At 46.5% G+C, this 22,500-nt stretch overlaps 2 protein-coding genes across 3 annotated transcripts in view; one reads left to right on the top strand and one right to left on the bottom strand.

The window, feature by feature from the left end:
- The window catches only part of golga2 (golgin A2), a 26,717-nt gene extending 17,930 nt beyond the window's left edge, over positions 1–8,787 (top strand). For both annotated transcript variants that reach the window (XM_062555068.1, XM_062555067.1), the window contains 8 exons: positions 540–764; positions 1,569–1,668; positions 2,258–2,346; positions 2,567–2,744; positions 3,168–3,335; positions 3,655–3,761; positions 4,215–4,389; positions 4,955–8,787. In XM_062555068.1, coding sequence (XP_062411052.1) covers positions 540–764; positions 1,569–1,668; positions 2,258–2,346; positions 2,567–2,744; positions 3,168–3,335; positions 3,655–3,761; positions 4,215–4,389; positions 4,955–5,229 — 1,317 coding nt within the window. In that variant the 3' untranslated portion in view covers positions 5,230–8,787. The remainder of the gene's footprint in view (positions 1–539; positions 765–1,568; positions 1,669–2,257; positions 2,347–2,566; positions 2,745–3,167; positions 3,336–3,654; positions 3,762–4,214; positions 4,390–4,954) is intronic.
- Positions 8,788–10,129: 1,342 nt separating this feature from the next.
- The window catches only part of dnm1a (dynamin 1a), a 76,972-nt gene continuing 64,601 nt past the window's right edge, over positions 10,130–22,500 (bottom strand). The window contains 5 exon segments of the mRNA XM_062555066.1: positions 10,130–12,181; positions 17,571–17,607; positions 19,609–19,803; positions 20,415–20,656; positions 21,299–21,469. Of these exon segments, the coding sequence (XP_062411050.1) occupies positions 17,586–17,607; positions 19,609–19,803; positions 20,415–20,656; positions 21,299–21,469 (630 nt within the window). The 3' untranslated portion in view covers positions 10,130–12,181; positions 17,571–17,585.

Here is a 22,500-nt window from a genome sequence, read left to right as displayed (position 1 = left end):
ATTCTGAACACCACTTCATTCCATAATTATCAGTCTCTTGTGTCCACATTCAAACTGTATATTCTGACACTGAGCAATCTCTTAGGTGAATACATTTGAAAATCTGGTTGCCATAACACGGCTAATAGTTTGCAGTATGTTCTAAACACCACCAACAACAAACACTGTGCGTGCGTGCGTGCGTGCGTGCGTGCGTGCGTTCGGGGTTGTGCGTGTACTGTATGACTATGTGCTGCGACTCCAGGAGCGTAGAGCAGAGGTGTCGGCTGTGTGTGAGCAGCTTGTGTGTGTGTGACTGAGACTCCCGTGTTGACTCTCGTCTCCTCTGGTCAGCTTGCGGAGTGTAGCACGAAGGTGTCGTCGGTGTGTGAGAAGTGTCTGTGTGTGTGACTGAGACTCCCGTGTTGACTCTGGTCTCCTCTGGTCAGCTGGCGGAGCGCAGCGCGGAGGTGTCGTCGGCGTGCGAGCAGCATGTGTGTGTGTGTGTGTGTGTGTGTGTGACTGAGACTCCTGTATTGACTCTGGTCTCCTCTGGTCAGCTGGCGGAGCGCAGCGCGGAGGTGTCGTCGGCGTGCGAGCAGCGCGACCAGTACGCGGCGCACCTGCAGCAGTACTCGAGCGGCTACCAGCAGCTGGTGGGGGAGCGCGAGGAGCTGCACAAGCGCGTGCTGCAGCAGGCGCAGCTCATGGACCGCGTGCAGCACGACCAGGTGCAGGGACAGGTGCAGCTCCAGCAGAGCCACCAGCAGCTGCAGCAGCAACAGGTCAGAGCGCCAAAGCTCTCCTCTCCTCTCCTCTCTTCACTTCTCCTCTCTTCTCCCCTCTTTTCTTCTCCCGTCCTCCTGCTCTACCTCCTCTACCCTTCCTCTCTTCACTTCTCCTCTCTGCTCCCCTCTTTTCTTCTCCTGTCTTCACTTGCTCCTACTCTACCTCCTCTATCCTTCCTCTCTTCACTTCTCCTCTCTGCTCCCCTCTTTTCTTCTCCTGTCTTCACTTGCTCCTGCTCTACCTCCTCTATCCTTCCTCTCTTCACTTCTCCTCTCTGCTCCCCTCTTTTCTTCTCCTGTCTTCACTTGCTCCTGCTCTACCTCCTCTACCCTTCCTCTTCTCCTGTCTTCTCTTGCCACCGCTGTTATTAGATTTTCAGTTAATTTTCTGTTATCCTGTTTGCTTCCATTCGTATGTTTTCTTCTCTACTTTCGTTCTTTCTTGTTCTGTTTGCTCACATTCAGTGTGTGTGTGTGTGTGTATGTGTCAGGTGAGGTCGTGTCATGTCATGTAGCGAGTTCTTTTAAAGCCCATTTATCCTGGGGCTCCTGATGTTTAACTTGAGAGAATAATACTGCAGACTGGTGCATTGATAATCTCTAAGAGGGTGACTTTGCCCTCAGGATTAAGCACTGTTTGCTAAAGGAACTGTTGAAATAAAATAGTTCCTTTCAAGGTGCTGTGAAAACTTATTTGAACAGTGGCTATTATCATTTTGCTGAATAAAATTTGCTCTAGTCCGACCGTGACACTTCATCCTTCTCTTCCATCTGTCCTCACCGTGTCCCTCTGTCCCTCAGGAGAAGCTGACGCAGCTGGCCAGAGATAACGAGCTGCTGAAGTCGGAGGTGCAGGACCTGCTCAACAACTCGGCGTTGACCTCCACCTCCAGAGACCAAGGTAGGACTAGTCTAGAACGCACATCCACTTCCGGGTTAGCACACCATTATGGGGTGGGACACACGTCCTTATACCTTATGAGACTTTCTAATGAGGAGACACAGCACTCAAAGAATCCTTAAAGAGATAATCCGGAATGAAATGCACTGCAGATCAATTTTTCGGACTCTTGGGAGTACATACGTTGAGTTGACACCAAAATCATGTCATTCGGATGTATTTTGAGAAAGTTCGAGTTCACCGTTTTTAGCCAAAACTCGTCAGCCTGGAAGTGAACCGGGCATGTCCTTTCGCCGCTACAAAACGCTATTTTTATACCTCTTCTACTGTTCCAAACAACACTACACTTACGTGGTAGTGAGTAGAGGGTCCCTAAAGCCAAACCGAAATATCCCCACGTCTTTATGTGGTCGGATAGAGAGTCCAGAATGAATTTAATCGAGTCAGTACCTTTCCGGTACTGTGTGTCTCTCTCTCTCTCTCTCTCTCTCTTTCTCTCTCTCTCTCTCTCTCTCTCTCTCTCTCTCTCTCTCTCTCTCTCTCTCTCTCTACCCCCCTTTCTCATTCTTTCTCCATCTCTCCGGTCTAGGTGATGGTCTGGAGAGCCAGTCTGTAGCAGAGGACACTGAGAAGTCCGCCATCGCCATCCCGGAGGACTTTGACAGCAGGGAGGAGATGGTGAGTGTAGTCTAGTCTCCTGACCTCTGCAACACACACACACACAAGTTCATTTGCAAATCTGTCCAGTCACCACAGAAACTCAAGAGAGAGCGTGCACTGGAGGTTTGGGGTTTGTGCACATGGCAACCTGGTCACCATCCCCGTCTTATCTTCATCTCTCCTCCTCCCCCTCCACACACACACACACACACACACACACACACACACACACACACAGGAGGAGTTCCTGCAGTCGGTGCTGTTCCGCGTGGAGAGCGAGCGTGATGAGCTGAGGAGGCAGCTGGACATGGAGAGGAGGCTGCACCAGACGGCTCTCCAGCAGGTGGCAGCGCTGAGTCAACAGCAGCAGGTGGAGAGCAGCAGCCCCAGCCCCAGTGTGTCCGTCACAAACATGGGTGAGAAGAGCACTGGCTTTAGTGTGTGTGTGTGTGTGTGTGTGTGTCTCAAACGCTCTCCATCTCCAACATGGGTGTGTGTGTGTCAAATGCTCTCCATTTCCAACATGGGTGAAAAGAGCACTGGCCTTAAATTCAGTGGTGTGTGTGTGTGTGCCGCTAACGCTCTCCATCTCCAGCATGGGTGGGAAGAAGAGCATAGGCTTTAGTGTGTGTGTGTGTGTGTGTGTGTGATGCGCTCCATCCCCAACATGGGTGAGAAGAGCATAAGCTTTAATGCAGGTGTGTGTGTGTGTGTGTGTGTGTGTGTGTGTGTGTGGGTTTGTCTGTGTGTGTTTGATGTACTGACATACTGTGGAATGGGTGTAAGAAAGAACCCATAAGGATTAACTCTTTGTGTGTGTGTGTGTGTGTGTGTTGTAGGGGATTCGGGTGGCGTGCCCGTGGAGATCCACGAAGCCCTGCGCGTTGCCATGGAGAAGCTTCAGGAGCGCTTCACGAGTGTCATGCAGGAGAAGGCCGACCTCAAAGAACGCACGGAGGAGCTGGAACACCGCTGCATTCAGCTATCGGGAGAGACCGATACGATAGGTACACACACACACACCCACACACCGCTGCATTCAGCTATCGGGAGAGACCGATACGATAGGTACACACACACACACACACACACTGCTGCATTCAGCTCTCGGGAGAGACCACTACAATAGTAGCAAACACACACACACACACACACACACACCGCTGCATTGAGACCAATACAATAGGGATCTATAGGTTCATCTCTCAGGAAGAGTTGTACTATGTCATGCATACACATTTAGAGCTAAATATTTAGAACTCATCTAACATACAAAATTGCATTCATTCATTGCATCTATGTGTGTGTGTGTGTGTGTTCTTGCAGGGGAGTACATTGCTCTGTATCAGAACCAAAGAGCCATCATGAAGCAACGGCACATTGAGAAGGAGCACTACATCAGCATGCTGGCCAAAGACAAGGAGGAAATGAAGGTACACACACACACACACACACACACACACACACACACACACACACACACACACACACACACACACACACACACACACACACACACACACACACACACACACACACACACACACACACACACACAGAATTATTCACAGATCCCAAATATCTCCTGGTCATCCAAGCATGTCTCATGCATTTTACATGACACAGTATCTACCTACCAGGAAACACACACATTACCAGCCATCCCATATAAACATTGTGTACTCTCTCTCCAGTCCACTTACACACAACGTCCACACATTGGACACACACACACACACACACACACACACACACACACACACACACACACACACACACACACACACGGCACGTAAACTCTCCTAGGAACTAGATGCTGTACCTACATAGTTAGAGGTCTTTGCTCTGGCGCTGAATATGTGACTGACGTTGTCGTGGTAACCCAGGCGAAGCTGGCGGAGCTGCAGGACCTGGTGATGCGGCTGGTGGGCGAGAGGAACGAGTGGTACACGCGCTACGTCAGCGCCGTCAGCAACGAGCCCCACAGCGCCCCCCTCGGGACCGACGCCGAACAGCAGGCCGCGCACAGACGCATGGAGCTCAACGCTGTAGATGGACCAGGTACACACACGCACAAACACACGCACAAACACACGCACAAACACACACACAAACACACGCGCACACACACACGCACACGCACACACACACACACACACACACACACACACACACACACAGTCACACACACACACACACATAGTTCTGATGGTCTTGTAATGGAAGTGGGTTAATTTTTTTTTTTAAATCATGACGTCATAAAAACAAGACTACCATGTCATACTCACTCATCACCTCACATGTGGTGTCATGGAGGAAGGCCACTGCATATCCTGGGTGCAACATGCGGCACGTTTGAGAATGCCACCAGCCAATGAGCGTTGTGCGTTGTGTCCTGAGTCATGTTGTGTCAGGTTAAAATTGGCTGGTTGTTGATTGGCCTGTATGGGAAATCTACTTGCAGCACAAGAAATATAACACCTTTACGGTTAGTATAGGATTGGATCAGTGTTTCGATCCTCCCCGGAAAGTGTGAAAATGTTAGATTCTGTAAAAGGACCGGCATCTGCTTCATCACCCGTACTATATGTGTCCGTCTGAAATGACCTCTCCTCCCCCCGCGCAGAGTCTATGGACATGAGCGCGGCGGCGGTCCTGGACCCAGCGTCCGAGTCGATGGAAGAGCCACCGCTGCAGCAGCAGAGCGTCGCCGACGGCCAGCTCATGGACAGCGCCCCCCTGAGGCCCAAAGAGGACGGCACGGCGCGGCAGATCATGCAGCTGCTGCAGGAGATCCAGAACCCGCAGGCCCGGCCCGCGCCCTTCCTCGGAGAGAACCCCTGCATCCCCTTCTTCTACCGGCCGGACGAACACGACGAGGTCAAGATCCTGGTGGTCTGAGAGAGACGGACAGACACAGAGAGAGAGAGATAGAGAGAGATAGAGAGACGGAGAGAAACTCGGCCTAACTTCACTCCTCCTCCCGCTGCTCTTACTTGTAGCCCTCTCTTCCTCTCTCTTCTTCTCTTTCCTCCTCCTCCTCCCCCCCCTCTCTCTCCGTCTTCATCTCTGGGAGGTGTCTGCTTACGGAGGCTGTCCGTTAGCGGCGGCTATCCGTTAGCGAAGGCTGTGGTTGGGTGTCCGGTGTCCGCTCTTTATCATTATGTGTAATGGACTTGGTCTACGGAGTGCTGAGCCACCGTCGCTCATATAACGGGGTGAATGGGCATTCGTCTACCACTTTTCTTTCTTTTTCTTCTTGTGTTTTGTTCCATAAATCCCTAGTTCTCTACCACAGTGCTTGAGCGAGCTTGAGAGCGTTTTCCAGTTCCCATCACCAGTTGTACAAAAGATAAATGTCTTACAGTATCTATCAGTAACATATTCATAGATTTATCAGGGAAGAGGCCTTTCTACATCTTCACCAATGTTTTGCTTCTTCTTTTTCTTTCTGCAACAAAGCCTCTCCGAGCCTCCCCTTTTGACTAAGAAGTGCAATAAAAACATAGAATATCTGCTAGTCTGCTAATGGCCACATCTCTCTCCCGTAGACACGCGGTCTCTGGGGAAACTGGATTTGAGGGGGTCACGGTCTGGGGCTGTCTCAGTCCCCCCAACAACCCCCCCCCCCCCACCCCCCCAGGCTCCGTTGTGTATGTTTGTGAACACTTGAATAGATTTATCAGCCCCGTCTGGCTGTTGTGAAGCCAAAAAAAGACTAAAGTTGAGACCGAGGGGAGTGAGAGAGGAGGGCATCTGCTTGAATGTTAAAAACACAGCTTCCATCCATCAGAGGTGTGTGTGTGTGTGTGTGTGAGTGTGTGTGTGTGTGCGTGCATGTGTGTGCTGGAATCAGGCGTGTAGTGGGCTTTGCTGGGACAGGAGAAGGCAGAAGGCGCTGTGTGTGTGTGTGTGTATGACGGGTCAGATGCCGAGCGCACTCTGAACCCTGATCCACACGGCGATGCGGACGGACAGTTGTTTGAAGAGGCACGTTGGACAGACAGACAGTGTTGTTCTAAACACAGAGAGAGTTTTCAGACGCAGGTCTGGATTAACACCGAAGGACTAAAGCAGGGACTCCTGGCGGTCACACGTCCTTTCGTGTAGTGCAGCAGAGTTGGACAGGGTACAGTTAAGTATTTTTGTGCCTAATTAGATACCGTATAGAAGCTTAGGATGTTGTAATGATGAAGTGTAAGACAAGACACTAGTGTAGGAGAGAGAGAGTGGGGGGGGGGTGGCTAGTGCTAAGATTAGGGTGCCTGGTGTTCCTACTGAGTGTGGTGGAAGTTGTGCAGAGCCATTTATTCTCTTTCCCTCTCCCCTCGCATCTTTATCCAGATTAAAACACTGAGAACTGGACACAAGGTCTGTACGTGAGAGGGAGATATGTTTTCCTTTGTTATTTATAAACATGCTGGTCCACACAGCCGTCCTGCGCTGTAGTGTGTGTGTGTTTTTTTTTTTTTTTTTTTTCACTTTCTAGTAAGCAGACTTCATAGTACCGTCAAGAGGGTGCTGACTAGTCTGAGCTTTTGGAGGAGGCAAATACATGCATCATGGGAACTGAAGTCTTTCCTCCGCCCCTGGGCGGCTGTGTCATGGACTTCAACCCTCTGGCCTCTTGGAAGGGCACTTTAAATGTCCACACTACAGTTATATACCAACCTGCTACAGATGAAAAAAAATAACTTGCTGAATTCTCTGTGATGTTACCCAAGAGTTGTATCATTGTGATTGGGATAGGCTTGCAGGGTTTAAATCAAATTTAAATCAAATCTCAGAGAATTCCCGATTCCCTGAGGGCACCCTCTGTATTCCTGCACAATCAGAACACACATACAACAAACCTGGATTTGACCTTTCTTGTTTGGTTCTTTAGTGTTTGTGTTTGTTTTCCTCATGGTGGCTTTTTAAAGTGTACCTCCTATTCCTGTCTTCCGAGCCCAATGAGGCTGGTTGCCTTCCTTCCGGCGTGTTCCGGCTGAGGGTCGGACAGGGGAGGTAAGGTCGGAGAGGGGCTGACCGAGCATTTTAGTGTGTGTGTGTGTGTGTGTGTGTGAGAGAGAGAGAGAGAGACAGAGAGTGAGTGAGGGAGAGGGAATCAGGCAAGGTAAAGGTGTAAATGTAATATAAAGTAAGCTTGAGGAGTGACTTCCAATCACATAAAGACGACTGAGTTCATCCTCTGCCACCACAACCACAACTATATTTTAAATACAAGCATCACTCACAGGTGTGTGTACTTGACCTCTGATGCCCCCCTCCTTAAGTGTGTGTGTGTGTCTGTGTCAGAATATCGTGGTTGAGTGGCAGGGTATTCTTGCTGGCTGACCAGCAGATGAGTTGTGTTTTTTTTTTGTTGTGTGTGTCATGGTGATATTGTAACTGGATGGTTTGTTGCGCATGCAAGAGGTGAAGCAGTGTGTGTGTGTGTGCGCGCGTGTGTGTTTGAGAGAGAGAAAGCGAGAGAGAGGGAGACTTCAGGTGTGTGCACAGTATGTCTGGACATCACTGTAACCCGACCTGTGGTTTACACGTTACGAGCCAGGTCAGGTCTGCCCTGAAACAAGCACTTTGGTCAGTAGTTTATTCCTCTACTCCTGGGGGCGGGGCTGGTCATTTACAGTCCCAAGAAAGAGCTATGTCTAATTCCTCTATTCACAGATTGATTGTTTCCCCACAAGATGTGTATGTGTGTGTGTGTGTGTGTTTTCTGTGAACATTTTGTCAACAGAGGATTTAAGGCTGTTGTCAGCCTTGTTGTCGTCTCTAATGTAAAAGACATGTATATACTGTAACTCTGTAACATATTGTATATTCATTCAGATTGGTGTGAGTGAGCGAATGATGAACCTGGCGCCCCCTATTGTCCATGTTTGGCTCAGCGGTCTGAGGGCAGAGAGGGTGACGATGGTGTTAGAACTCACTGAGCCGTTGCTAGGCAGCGGGTGAAGCGTCACAATAGCAGACCTGTACTAGATTATGATCGTACTCTTTCTCAGAGGAAGATCGGATAACAACCATTTTTTTATGAGATGGGCACTAAATGAATGCCATTACAGAGCACATCAGATCTGACATATTATGGTACTGGAAGGGGTTTAGAGTTACCTATTGGATCTCTGTGATCCACTGCCTCCATTGAGAGTCCCAGCGCTGTGAGCCCATTGGCTGAGGGGGTTGCCGGGGGAGTCTGGGTAAATGTAGGTAGGCTGGGGTGCGGTGTGATTTAATAAGAAAAAAAGGTTAACTAAATGAAATATTCTATTTATTTGGAATAAGTATCTGAACTAATCAGTTTTAATGCATCTTAGGCTGTTGGAAACACAATGAAGGAACCGTGGAGACATCCAGTTGAAATGGTTTTCAGCAGTTATATTTCTGATGTGATTTCTTCCTGACCATGATTTTTTTTTTTTCCCTCTTAAAAATAAAACTGATTCAGCAAAGCGATCAGGACTTTTTATTCATATTGTCATGTGCTAACTGTGTATGTGTACAGACACAGTCGCTTGAGTAGGAGTCTTTAAAGCAACACTAAAGAGTTTTTCGTACCTTAAAATAAAAATCATTTCAGTGGTACATCAACTCGTAACAGGGTGAACGGCACTTCTGCTTTCACTTCGCGGCCCTCTATCGGCTATAACCGCACTATGTAAGTTTACGAGGTGGGGTAGTGTATCTGTAGTTCGATGAAATGAGACATCAGAAACTACAAATTTGACTTGCTTCAATGTCGCAATACATCATACTTTCATAAAATCATGCAACATATTCTACCTTGTCTGTTATTTGCTGGATAAACAAATAGTGTGTGTGCGACAGAGGAAAAGTGCTTTAGTGTTGCTTTAAAAGATAAAAGATGGAAGTCATCAAGGCATCACCAAAGTAATATGCTGTATTCCAGACAACTTGAACATCACACTTCAGTTCTGTCTTTGAAGACCCATTACTGTAGGTGCCCAGAGTTAGAAAGAACTCAGAGAGGCGTTCAATTGCACTACTCAATTGTACTGATTAGTGTTAACCAGTAAGAGGATTTTTGACCTCTTAATTTGTTTGGAATGCAACTGGGAGCTAGGAACTACTACTAGGAAATCTAAGGGTGGGTTGCATCAACCTGGTTCAACTTTTAAACTGATTTAAATCATGGTTTACTGGCTAATTATGTAGCACCAACCTTAAACCTAGTTTAAATTCAGTTTAAATTAAACTCAGGTTAAATTTAAACTCCAGGTAATCTCAGTTTAATTCCCAATTTAAACCTAGATTAAATGTACCTGTAAATCTGTTGCACCAGTAATTTTAAACCTAGGATGAACTTGGATTAGCAGTTTCATTTAAACCACCCCTGGAGGAGGTTTAAATCAGACCATTGCAGTGCAATTGACAACATGGTTGGATATATTTGTTGGATGGAGCTAGCAAAAAAAGTTCCACACCAAAATATCCGAGATCCGGCTTAACCCTTTTGAAGTTTATAGCAACAGTGAATCTTTACAGCAGTAGGCATACTACAGATTCACAAAAGTCAGTGATGTAGCCTACTGTACCTCAATGGGAACGTTGGACCTGCAGGGCTCCAGACTTTTTGCAACTTTTTGCTTTGGTTGCACTGATGCACTTTTTATTTTCTACTTCCAAGTGTTCTAGAATAAAGCCATGCCTTGGCTACCAACCACAGTGGCACACATGCTGTGTTACAGTACACTGGATACAAGAGTTAGAGAGAGAGAGAGAGTGGAAGCATAAATGTACAGGAATAAACATCCAAAAGAAGACGTCCACATGCTGGTTTGGTTTAAGAACACGTATTTTAATTTCTCCTTCAAGCACAGGCAGTCCTGCTTGAGAAACTCGCTCAACCCACAGCAGTGAAACACAGGACGTATCACAGCAGGACAGAGTAATTTACGCGCACACACACATACACGCACACACACACGCACACACACACACACACACACACACACACACACACACTCGTTCAGCTGTCTTCAGTGAATCACCTGCATGTCACACACTCGGTCAGTCAATCAAAACCAGTCACTGCCAACTACACAACTGACAGGAAAAACAAATTTTTCTTCTTTAATTCTTATCACATTATCACATCACAATTAATTTTCCCTTTTCAGATGTTTCATTTTCATTAAATATCAGTAATTTAATGTCATAGTTACTCATAAATTATCCATAACAGCTGAATAGTCATTAATCTTACATGTCAACTAGTGTCTAAACAGTGGAAGTACAGAACCCACCACAGGTGCACCACAAACATACGTAAGTAACATTTAAGATATGTCCATGATAAACTATTTTACTCTTAAAATCTTTTCTTTTTACTAGTTGCAATTGCTGAGACTTGGGGCTAGGGGGCAGCACTGAGATCAGGGTCAAAGGTAAGTCTCTTGGGATGGGACTTCAAGGAGAAGAGGAGGGTTCGAACGCACAAATAGAGTGCCCTGCACTAGGTTTTGGTTAGGGCCATATCGGGAGGGGGGGTGCCATGCTAAACAAACAATTACAGAGTCTACCACAGCAAAACCACAAAAGACATAGATGCCCGTAGGGGAGGTCTCCTGTATTTCAGATCAACAGAACAAACGATACAGTGGAGGGGTGTGCACGGCATGAGCCAGAAGAGCTTTAGTCATTTTACTCTAAACCCCTGATTTCATTAGTCAACATTACTCACAAGCAGAGTTTTTTTTTAATGTATTTTTTTATTTATCTATTTATTTTCTAAAATTCACCAGCAGACGCCATCTATTAGCAACTCTCTCCTCTCAAAAGTGTCAGTTGTGCCCTAGAAATTCGCTGGTGACTAGTGTGTTGAACTCTACTCAGTTCAGGTCATCTAAAATGTGTCTGGTGTATGAGTGTCGTGCACAGGTCTCAAAGACGACCTGTCCACTAGAGATAAATATTGCACATTCTAAGTAGATCCCGCCTCACTAAGTGAACTGTTTTTTGCTACAATGTAGATATGACGTTTGAAGAGATAGGAGCAGAGGTGAACACACAAGTCACCTGGGTTGGATGAGCACTTGGTCTGAGCCCTAGAGCACTAAAAGGGATTGGGAGAGAGCATGCCAATTCTAGGGAACAAGAGGCAGAGATAGGTCTAGACCTAACCCTACGAGGGGGATTGGGATTTGGGACGTAGCTTGTCAAATCCAGGGTACAGAGAGGCAGAGACGGCTCTAGACCTAACTTTAGGATTGGGATTGGGGATTAGGACATAGCATGCCAAATTTAGGAAACAAGAGGCAGAGACCGTTCTAGACCTGACAAGCACGGATCACTAGGGTGTGCGAGCACTGGGCTGAAATGCCTACTGGTGCTCACTGCTGTATCACTAACATGGGGGAAGGTGGGGGTCAGAGGTCATCACAGTGTCAGAGAGAGCACCTACAGAGAGCCAATAGGGAGTGAGCAGAAGATAGGAGGGAGTGGGATCGCCAAGGCGGCATTAAGAGCAGATGGAACCTTCTGGATCATCCTGTAAGTGCAGCAAGGGGTCCTGTCAGCACTGCCAACCTCCTCCTCCTCCTCCTCTTCCTCTTCCTCCATTCCCCTTCGTCATCATCATCATCATCATCATCGTCGTCATCTTTCACTCTTAGTCATTAGACATGCATGCATGGAGAGCATGGTTGGCCCTGAGTCTCCTCTCTCTTCATTATTGTCATTCAGTCCTTCCTTTCTCTCCACGTGTGAGTGGCTGGTTGGTTGTGCTGGTGGGGTGGGGGTAGGGGGGGGGGGGTCTGTTTTGTTTTCTTTCTTTTTTTTGGAAGGGGGGGTTGTATTTTCTGGAGTTTGATGCAAGTCTCATTTTCCGCTGTGAAGAGCACAGAAGAGAAGGAAGAGAGGAGGAGAGGAATAGAAGGAGGAAAAAAAGAAAAAGAAGGAATAAGGGAAAGAAAATCAAGTGTCGAATGGAGGCAGGGGGCTCTCGGGGCGAGAGGGGCTTCCCTTGCTGGGACGGCTGACCAATATAAGAAAATAAATCAAATTAGAACATAAAAATTGAAGAAAAAAAAGAGACAAAGAAAGGAGAGATAAAGGAAAAAAGGAGTGCAGAATGAACAAATGAAAGTGTGGAAGAGCAGAAGACTCAGTTCTCGGGGATGTCAGGAGCAGGAGGAACAGCCACAGCCTGTTGAGAAGCTGCTGAGCAGAAAATGGCCGCGTTTCCCAGATTCGTTAAGAAACTCTTAAGTGCTAATAACTTCTTAGGAGCGCTCTTAAGAAGTTCTTAGCACTGAAGAGCCTCTTAACGAATCTGGGAAACGCGGCCAATAGCTGTTGTCGAAGCAAACTATTTGTGCAGCTACAGTACATAACTTGCTAGTGAGAAGATTTTCTTCTGCACACTTGATGGCGGTGTATTGGCTGGCAGATAGTGACACTTAGTGATTACAATTACAAACACGGTGGCGGCTGTCCTGACACCTTAGAGATCTGTGAGAGCTTAGCAGAGGCAGAAAACGGACAAGAAATGCGAGAACACTTAAAAATGTCACATTGATAAAAAACAAACAAACAAACAAACAAACACAGAAATCAAAACAGCACACTTCAGGAGATGCAGTTATCCCGTAAGCCTCAGGCTGGTGCCGGCTGGGGCGGATGCGGCCCACATGCGGCCCAAGTCCACCCCTGACCCGGCAGCCGTCCAGGAAGTCGCTGCGCGACAGGAGATAATGCATCAGACCCAGACGAGAGCGCTGAGCTTGCGAGCATTAGCATGTGGGCCAAACCCACTACTTCCAAACACCAGAAACGAGATGAACAGAAGAAGAAAGGAAGAAGATGATTTGGAAGAAGAAAGCATTCTTTCATTCAACTCATGGGAAGAAGAGAGCAAAAGAGATCAAAACAAAACAAATTTAAAAAAAAAAAACTAACTACAGAAAGCACAGGATACTCAAACCTTATCTTCTTTCCACGCACACTCCATACACCCCTTCTTCCAACACATGGCTCTATTTCTCCTTAGTGAAGGTGTGTGTGTGTGTGTGTGTGTGTGTGTGTGTGTGTGTGTGTATATATGTGTGTGTTTGTGTGTTTTTTTTCTTTTCCGAGGCAAGAGTGTGAAGACACCGAGGGGTGGGTCTTGTGGGAGTGGCTTGGGAGAGGTAAGCTGTTTTGATTGGACAGGAAGCTGTGCTCCAGCTGTCGGCCATGGTGATGGGAGGGGCTAATAGTCTAAGAAGGAGGAGTCTGAGGCTCTGTGGGGTCTGGAAGGAGAGGGCGGCGGCCTGCGGCTGCCATGGAAACACACACAGAAACACACAGGGACAGGAGACAGGGAATGAGTGTAGGGCAACACACACACATCACATACACACATTGGCTTTGGAGATATATAGCAGAGGAAACTGGTACAAACAGACAACACTTTGTCACAAACACATACATTTAAAATGACATGGGATTCCTCAAGACATTTAGTCACTTTGTTGTGTTGTGTACTGGAAGATTCAAGTGGAAAATAGAGCTGACATACATTACTGGAAGATCATTTTTGTCCCCATTGAAGAACTTAAAAACAACTATTGGAGCCTTGTTCTAGCCTGGAGGCATGGCATTTTCCCTGCCCACAAGATTTGAATTTGGGAAGTTCGGTCTGGAATTCAGTCACTCCATTGGAAAAGAAATGGCCAGTACTCTACTCTGCTAAATGACAGATACTGTGATGAAATAAAAATGAAATACAGTTGTTATGCCTGCTTTACCTTTCATATTTACTAATTTTTAAAGTTATTTTGTTTGAGCCAGTCAGGCACAGCTGGATTTAACTTTTCCTGGTGTCAAAAATGTAAAAGAGAAGGATTGAAAATGCAATATCAACTTCACCATAACACTTTAAGAGGAGCTATCCTAAGTGTTGTAGTGAGGAACAAACGATAGATGAGAGGAACTATCCTACGTGTTGTAGTGAGTGAGGAACCAAACGATAAATGAGAGGAACTATCCTACGTGTTGTAGTGAGGAACCAAACAGTCGATTAAAGGAACTATCCTGCATGTGGCAGTGAGGAACCAAATGCTGGGTTAAAGGAGCTATCCTAGGTTGTAGTGAGGGACCAAACAGTAGGTGAAAGGAGCTATCCTACAGCAAGTGTCGTAGTGAGGAACCAAGCAGTAGGTGAAAGGAGCTATCCTATGTTGTAGTGGGGAACCAAACAATAGGTCAGAAGAGCTATCCAACAGTAAGTGTCGTAGTGAGAACCAAGCAGTAGGTGAGAGGAGCTATCTTATATTGTAGTGAGGAACCAAACAATAGGTCAGAAGAGCTATCCAACAGTAAGTGTCGTAGTGAGGAACCAAGCAGTAGGTGAGAGAAGCTATCCTATGTTGTAGTGGGGAACCAAAGAGTAGGTCAGAAGAGCTATCCTACAGTAAGTGTCGTAGTGAGAACCAAACAGTAGGTGAGAGGAGCTATCCTATGTTGTAGTGGGGAACCAAACAGTAGGTCAGAAGAGCTATCCTACAGTAAGTGTCGTAGTGAGAACCAAACAGTAGGTGAGAGGAGCTATCCTATGTTGTAGTGGGGAACCAAACAGTAGGTGAGAGGAGCTATCCTATGTTGTAGTGGGGAACCAAACAATAGGTGAGAGGAGCTATCCTATGTTGTAGTGGGGAACCAAACAATAGGTCAGAAGAGCTATCCTACAGCAAGTGTCGTAGTGAGGAACCAAACAATAGGTGAGAGGAGCTATCCTATGTTGTAGTGAGGAACCAAACAACAGGTGAGAGGAGCTATCCTAAGTGTCCTAGCGAGGAACCAAGCGATGGGTGATTTATGGTGACTATGTAGATGACGGCATGGAAACGTCCATAATCCAGAGGAAGCCGTCATCTGTGTGGGCATGAGGCTTTGGAACAGCGGACATTACATACGTCACATGACGGACACATTTCCTTGGTGAATGTTTCTATGGCAACATTCACCAACAGAGCCATGGTTGAGTAAGATGCTGGGAGGGGGGGACGGACAAGGGGGTGGGACACACAACGGTTACAATGCTTCTTGACCCCTGACCTTTGTGTCAGCACTCCGTCTCAGATCCACTTGGATGTGACGTTGGAGAAGAGTGTGCATGAATGACGTGTGTGTCACGTGTGTGCCACGTGTGGGCCTGCATGTGTGTTTGTAAACATGGCGTGGAGAGCCTGCACCACATCACGTAAAGGAATAATACATCTAACCTTTCCTTTGATGTGAGGAAAGATATCCTGCATAGCATACTTGCATACACCCACCCACACACACACACACATACAAACATACACACACACACACGCACATATACATTAGTATGCTGGTTATAAAGTAACAGCAAGCCATCGTGTGAAGTCAATCAGGGTCTATACTGACACAGGCCACCACCAAGTTTGCTTTTAATTTATTTTCCTTAAGACCTCCTTATGCACAGCAATAGCCCCAATGAGATCCTAAGATATTATCCCTATGAGAGCCAATGATATATGGGCCCATATAAGAGCCTAAGATATATGGCCCCCTATGAGAGCCTGTGATGTATGGCCCCCTATGAGGGCCCAAGATATACAGTATGGCCCCTATGAGAGCCTACGATTATGGCCCCTATGAGAGCCTAAGATACAGTGAGGAGCATATGTATTTGATACCATGCTAAAACAGGAATATAAAATCATCATTTGACAGTTGATCTTAATGCCTTAATTCAAAAAATGACTAAAAATAAAACCGCCAAGGACACCAATTTTCTTTGTGATTGAAGAATGTATCTTAAATAAATAAATGTTTTCCTTAAATGCTAAGGGAAGGAAGTATTTGACCCCCTATGTAACCCTATGGGAATTTAGCACATAGGGTTAACATAGGGTCAGGCAGATTTTTATTTTTTAAAGGCCAGCTATTTCATGGATCCAGGATATTATGCATCCTGTTAAAGTTCCCCTGGCCTTTGGAATTAAAATAGCCCCACATCATCACATACCCTTCACCAAAGCTAGAGATTGGCATGGTCCTTTTTCCAAAAGGCCTATTAGCCTATTTGATTTGCATTGAGCTCAATGAGCATCAAACAGGCTAATAGGCCTACTGGAAAAAGACCCATGCCAATCTCTGGATATGGTGAAGGGTATGTGATGATGTGGGGCTATTTTAATTCCAACGGCCAAGGGAACTTTATCAGGATGCATAATATCCTGGATCCATGAAATAGCTGGCCTTTAAAAATAAAAATCTGCCTGCCCCTATGTTAACCCTATGTGCTAAATTCCCATAGGGTTACATAGGGGGTCAAATACTTCCTTCCCCCTAGCATTTAGGAAGAACATTTATTTATTTACGATACGTTCTTCAATCGCAAAGAAAATTGGTGTCCTTAGCGGTTTTATTTTTACTCATTTTTTGAATTAAGGCAATAAGATCAATTGTCAAATGATGATTTTATATTCCTCTTTTTAGGCAACTTTAGCATGGTATCAAATACATTTTCTCCTCACTGTATATGGCCCCCTATGAGAGTCTATGTTATATCGCCTCCTATGGGAACCTATTATATACGTCTCTGACAGAGGGGCGTGGCCTTTAGGACTCTGGTCAGGACGCAGGTGTACACTCAGGTGCGCTACTGAGGTGGCATTCTCTTAATGACCCTGTTTGACCTTCAGACACATGGGGTGGGAACTCTGTCCACTCCGTAACCACGGTAACCTTGTTGTGAGAGAGTGGTTAGGGAGCGGTCAGACTCTCAGGGTCATGCAGCAGGAAGAGCCCAGTCCAATGTGCTGAGACCAGCACCAGACACTCGAGAGGGTGAGAGATAGAGAGAGAGAGAGAGAGAGAGAGAGAGAGAGAGAGGAGAGAGAGAGGGTGAGAGAGAGAGAGGAGAGAGAGCCAGGATAGGTGTGAGTGAGACAGTTATAAATAAGTAAGTAATAAGTGAGTTATTAAGAGAATGAGCGTAAGTAATTAATAGGGCAAGTGTGTGTGTTTGTGTGTGTGTGTGTGTGTGTGTGAGAGAGAGAGAGAAAGGGAGAGTGTGTTTGCGTGACAGAGAAGAGTCGGTGTGTGCGTTTGTTAATTATAGAGAGGGATGTGTGTGTGTGAGAGAGAGAGACAGGGAGAGAGAGAGAGAGAGAGAGAGAGAGAGAGAGAGAGAGAGAGAGAGAGAGAGAAAGAGAGAGGAGTACTAGGCAAGTAGTTGGTGAGAGTGGGAGCACCACACGTACCAGAAGTGTTAGTCCTCACTGGTCACTGATAGTAATTCTGAAAGAGGAATCATAGCGGACAGGTGGAGGTGGAGGTGGAGGTGAGGGGAGATGGAGGGGTGAGGGGGTGGTGGTGCAAGACCAGAGGGTTTTAGATGTGGAGGACAGAAAGAGAGAGAGAGAGAGACAGAGACAGACAGAGAGAGAAAGAGAGAGAGAGACGCACGGCACTATTGACTGCTGTCATGTCTGGTTCAACTCCAGACTAATAACACTCCTTGTGTTAATTTCAGTCCAATCCACAGGAGCTAGTAACTACTCATGTACTTGTGAGAGTGTGTGTTGATTTCAGTGGGTGTTTCACTGTATTTCTTTAGATAGGAGGCTGCATGCAGCTCTCTCAAATGAGATTGACCTCACAGCCATATTATTGTTAGCGACTGACCAGAATCCTTAGTATGTTGTGATCCTTAAGATGTTTAGTTGATTAAGATGCCAATCTTTCAAAGGGAATATACACACATCCCTTGCTGCTGCTGTGTGTCTGTGTGTGTGGATGTGTGTGTGTGTGTGTGTGTGTGTGTGTGTGTGTGTGTGTGTGTGTGTGTGTTGAGGCGAGACAGCAGTCTTAAGTGGCGTGAGTGTCTCATTAAGGAGGCAAGCAGCTGCCCTGACTGTTTTCAGGTGACGTCACCAGAGTTAGCACACAACCACAAGCAACAGAGGGCAAGGTTAGCAGAGTATTAGCATCACAGAGGAGACAGAGAGAAGAAAAGGCAACCAAACACACACACACACACACACACACACACACACACACACACACACACACACTACATGTCCCCTGCTACATAAACACATTTTCTCCACCATTCACACTTTCTTGGTCCTGTATGTTTCCCAATTGCGCTAGACAAATTCCTTAAAGGTAGCGTGTTAAAAGGTCAGTCCATGACTAACCTGCACTTGTTGATGTTTGAAACAAACATAGGGACTCAGACTGAGCCATAAACAATCCCAGCCAATTAGGATACTGCTAGCACAGAGTCATCTGATTTGATATCAACAACTCTTCATGAATGTGAAAAATGGCAAATGGTGAACTGCATCTTTAAGACTATCAAATCATGATTTACTTTCTTTGCAACAGATCTCTGATCAGAAACGCTTTATTACAAATTTCTGATCAAAAGTACATCCGTCCTCTAATGTGTGTGTCCTCTGAAGTCTCATGGTAGGTCGACACCAGGAGCGCAACTGAAGCATTCTGTTCACGGAGTGTGTGATAGTTTTAGCAGACTGGAATCAATGTGTGCAAAGCGCTTACGTCTGGTGTAGCCAGCTCCACTGATCACAGTGGAAGCTAATTGTTGCAGCATACGCGCCGTGATTGGAATGCTTCAGTTGTGTGTCCAGCATAGCCCAGCTGTGCGCCACCCCCTCTAGCTTTCTCTCAGTGTCACACACACACACAGACACACACACACACACACACACACACACACAGTAAATACCACTACAGTCTTCAGGTCCACTGGGAACAAATGCAAGACCTTTGTCTCCTCTCAGCCTTGTTGGGAAGTATTTAAAATATCCAGTCCATATCAAGTTTTTTTCGTACACAATAACTGTAGAATCCATGCTTCACATATCTTCAGGTGATGCTCCCCGGATGATTACAGTTAATCAGCTCATCACAGTGATTATAACTCCCTCATTCATATTTGGATATGAGACACGGATCTAACTGCAGCTTTTAACAGTGTTTACAGATACAGTAAGAGAGATAGATTTAGACTTTATTGATCCCCAAGGAATCAACATTTAACATAAGATCAACATATTTACATTAACTCTGCTCCCTGTTACAGGTTGCCAGTTCTTATATCTCCTTTTAAACATGCTCAGGCTTGCCTGAATTCCATCTTTAGCTTTTCACACTCTCCAAGGTTGCTATGGTTCTCCAGACTTCTTTCACAATCTTAATCACTAAAAATAATAATAAAAAAAAACCCCTCCCTGGTCCGCACCTCTCCGTCTCTATGGTAACGGGACTCACCTGGGCACGCCGGGGGGTGCGCGGTTGGGGCGCGAGGGCACCATCGGGGCCCCCGGGTCAGGTGAGGCCCCCGGGCGCGAGGGGATGGGGGGGCCTCCAGGGGGGGGTCCCGGCGCAGAGCCCCGTGAGCCTGGCCGCGCTGGGGGCCCAGGAGGAGGCCCTCGTCTCTGGGGAGTGGGACTGGTGGCAGGGGACCTGGAGGAGTGGGGAAGGGAGGCGTAAAGTTTATAGCGTTTAAAGGAAAGTTAATGTTACTGTCTTCATTCATTCATTCATTCATTCATTCATTCTTTAATCTCCAACACAATTTCTAATCTTCCAAAATGTTGTGTAATCCCACTTTACTATCTTTACTTTCTAATCATTTTAAGATACATCCCTGTTTTATTTCTGAAATCAGAAAAAGTATAAACTTCTCAACAACTGTGAAAACAGCTTGTGATGACGTGTAGTGGACTGTTGATGATAAAGGGCCTGACTAAGACACTAACACAGGACACTCAGCATAAAGAACTACATATGAAGATGTCTGCAAGAGCCACAAACTGAAAATGATGGTAAAAAAAAAACTTATTTCAAGCCCTGATGCTTTGCTTTGCTACATATTGTGTGCTTTCTTCAGGGAACAGCAGGGGGCGCCATGTCACTGAACCCACAGAGACTCGACTGCACACGCTCTTTGTGAGTCAGTCGGCTGACTTGGCTATGAGATGAGGAGTCCCTTCCTCCTCTCCTCTCCTCTCCTCTCTCCACTCTCCCTCCCCTCTTCCTCCCCCCACCACACACACACTCCTCTTCTTCCTCACCTGCCGCCGGATCCTCCCCTCTGCACCTGCAGCCAGGAGTCGTCGACGGGCGGTGGCATGGCGGTGGTGATGGTGGTGGTGCTGATGTCGCCGATGATGTTGAGGGCCTCGCGCAGCGCGTGGTACATGCGCAGCATCTCGTCGCGGTGCTGCGCCTGCTCCTGCGACTCCTCCATCAGCGAGTTCTGGTCCCCGCACGAGTACAGCTGCGCCAGCAGCTCCGCGTTGATGTACTCCTTAGTCTGGACACACGGGGGCAGCACAGCACAGCACGCATGAGGAGAGGAGAGGAGAGAGGAGAGAGGAGGAGAGAGGGATAAAGATAAAGAGAGGGAGGGAGAAAAGAGAGGAGAGAGGGAGAGAGGGAGAGAGATGGACAGAGAGAAAGAGAGGGAGGGAGAAAAGAAAGAAGAGAGAGGAGAGAGGGAGAGAGATGGAGAGAGAGAAAGAGAGGGAGGGAGAAAAGAGAGAGGAGAGAGGGATGAAGAGAAAGAAAGGGAGGGAGAAAAGAGAGAAAAAAGAAGAGAGAGGGGGAGAGATAGACAGAGAAAGAGATGGAGGGAGAGATGGACAGACAAAAGGAGGGAAGGAGAAAATAGGAGAGATATGGAAAGAGCGAGGGATGGAGAAGATAGAAGAGGAGAGGGGGAAAGACAAGAGAGAGGGATGGAGAAGAGAAAAGAGAAGAGGAAAGAAGGTGAGAGAGAGAAAGAGATGGATGAAAAGAGGAGAGGGAGAAAAGAGAGGAGGGAAAGAGAGAGAGAGAGGTGGAAATGGTTAGAGGTGAGCAGTTAACAGAACTGTCAGTGATTAAATCAAATGTTAGTGTGTGTGTGTGTGTGTGTGTGTGTGTGTGTGTGTGTGTGTGTGTGTGTGAGACTGACATTGTTGACCATCAGGTGCATGATGGTCTTGGGGATGAGGTCGCGGACGGTCTTGTTGACGATGCCCATGTAGGAGTCCACCAGGCTGCGGATGGTCTCCACCTGACGCTCCAGCTGAGGGTCCATGGAGCTCATGAAGTTGTCCGAGCCATTCTCATCCGAGGCGTCACCCTGGACACACACACACACACACACACACACACATAAACATAAGTATACTATAAAATATAATCATGAGCTATATGAAAGCTGTAGTTCTAAGCCTATGAGACCTGGACACCTTTGAGATACACTACCGGTCAAAAGTTCTCAATTTCCATTCCACTCCATCAAAGACTGAATACCCGGCTGTTCTCGACTGTTGTAGAAAGAAATGGCTGATCTTTAATAGAATATCTACGTACATTGGCCCATTATCAGCAACCATTCATCCAATGCTGCAAAAGCACATTCTGTTTACCAATCTGACTGAGAAAACATTAGAGAACCCTTTTGCAAATGTAGGTATATACAGTAACATAATCTGACAACTCAGCTGGTTTTCTGTCTACAATGGAGTGGAATGGACATTTCTAAGTGACCCCAAGCTTTTGACCAATAGTGTACTTTAGAAGTATTTAAAGGAAAGGTGAGAAGAAGTATACTCTTATAGTATACTAACACTATTCACTACCCAGGAGCTAAATGACAGATGTGCTAAAGTATGCACTAAGCTAAACTACTTTACTTAAAAACTAGACAGATGTGCACCAAAACTACTTTCACTACTTTATGATGGATGATCTGACTGGCAAAGTTTAGGTGCAACAGGAAAGTCTTTCACAAAGTAGACAGCAAAAAATGGTCTTGAAGTGCTAGAAGATTCTTTGATTTCAGTACTGGACAGACACACACACACACACAGAGACATTTTCCTTCAAACTCGTTTGCATACCAACGAATCAGCTGCATTAGTATGCATTTGAGTTCCAACAACCACAAGGACATGATCTCACACTGGGCTCTGACTGGGGCTCTCTCTCACACACACACACACACACACACACACACATTTAATCTTTATGTGTGTGTGATTAAAGCTCAGATCTGCTTTCATAGGCATGTCTGTGTTTGTGTGTGTGTGGGCGAGACTTTATCTAAAGTCTTAATTCGCCCAGACTCCACCAATCACATGGCTCTGCAGCACAACACTGTGCCCTTCG

This window comes from Sardina pilchardus, chromosome 14, assembly GCF_963854185.1.
Source record: "Sardina pilchardus chromosome 14, fSarPil1.1, whole genome shotgun sequence".
Classification (NCBI taxonomy): Eukaryota; Metazoa; Chordata; class Actinopteri; order Clupeiformes; family Clupeidae; genus Sardina; species Sardina pilchardus.
The sequence above is the reverse complement of the archived record's forward strand: the minus strand, read 5'-3'. Positions and strand labels throughout refer to the sequence as shown.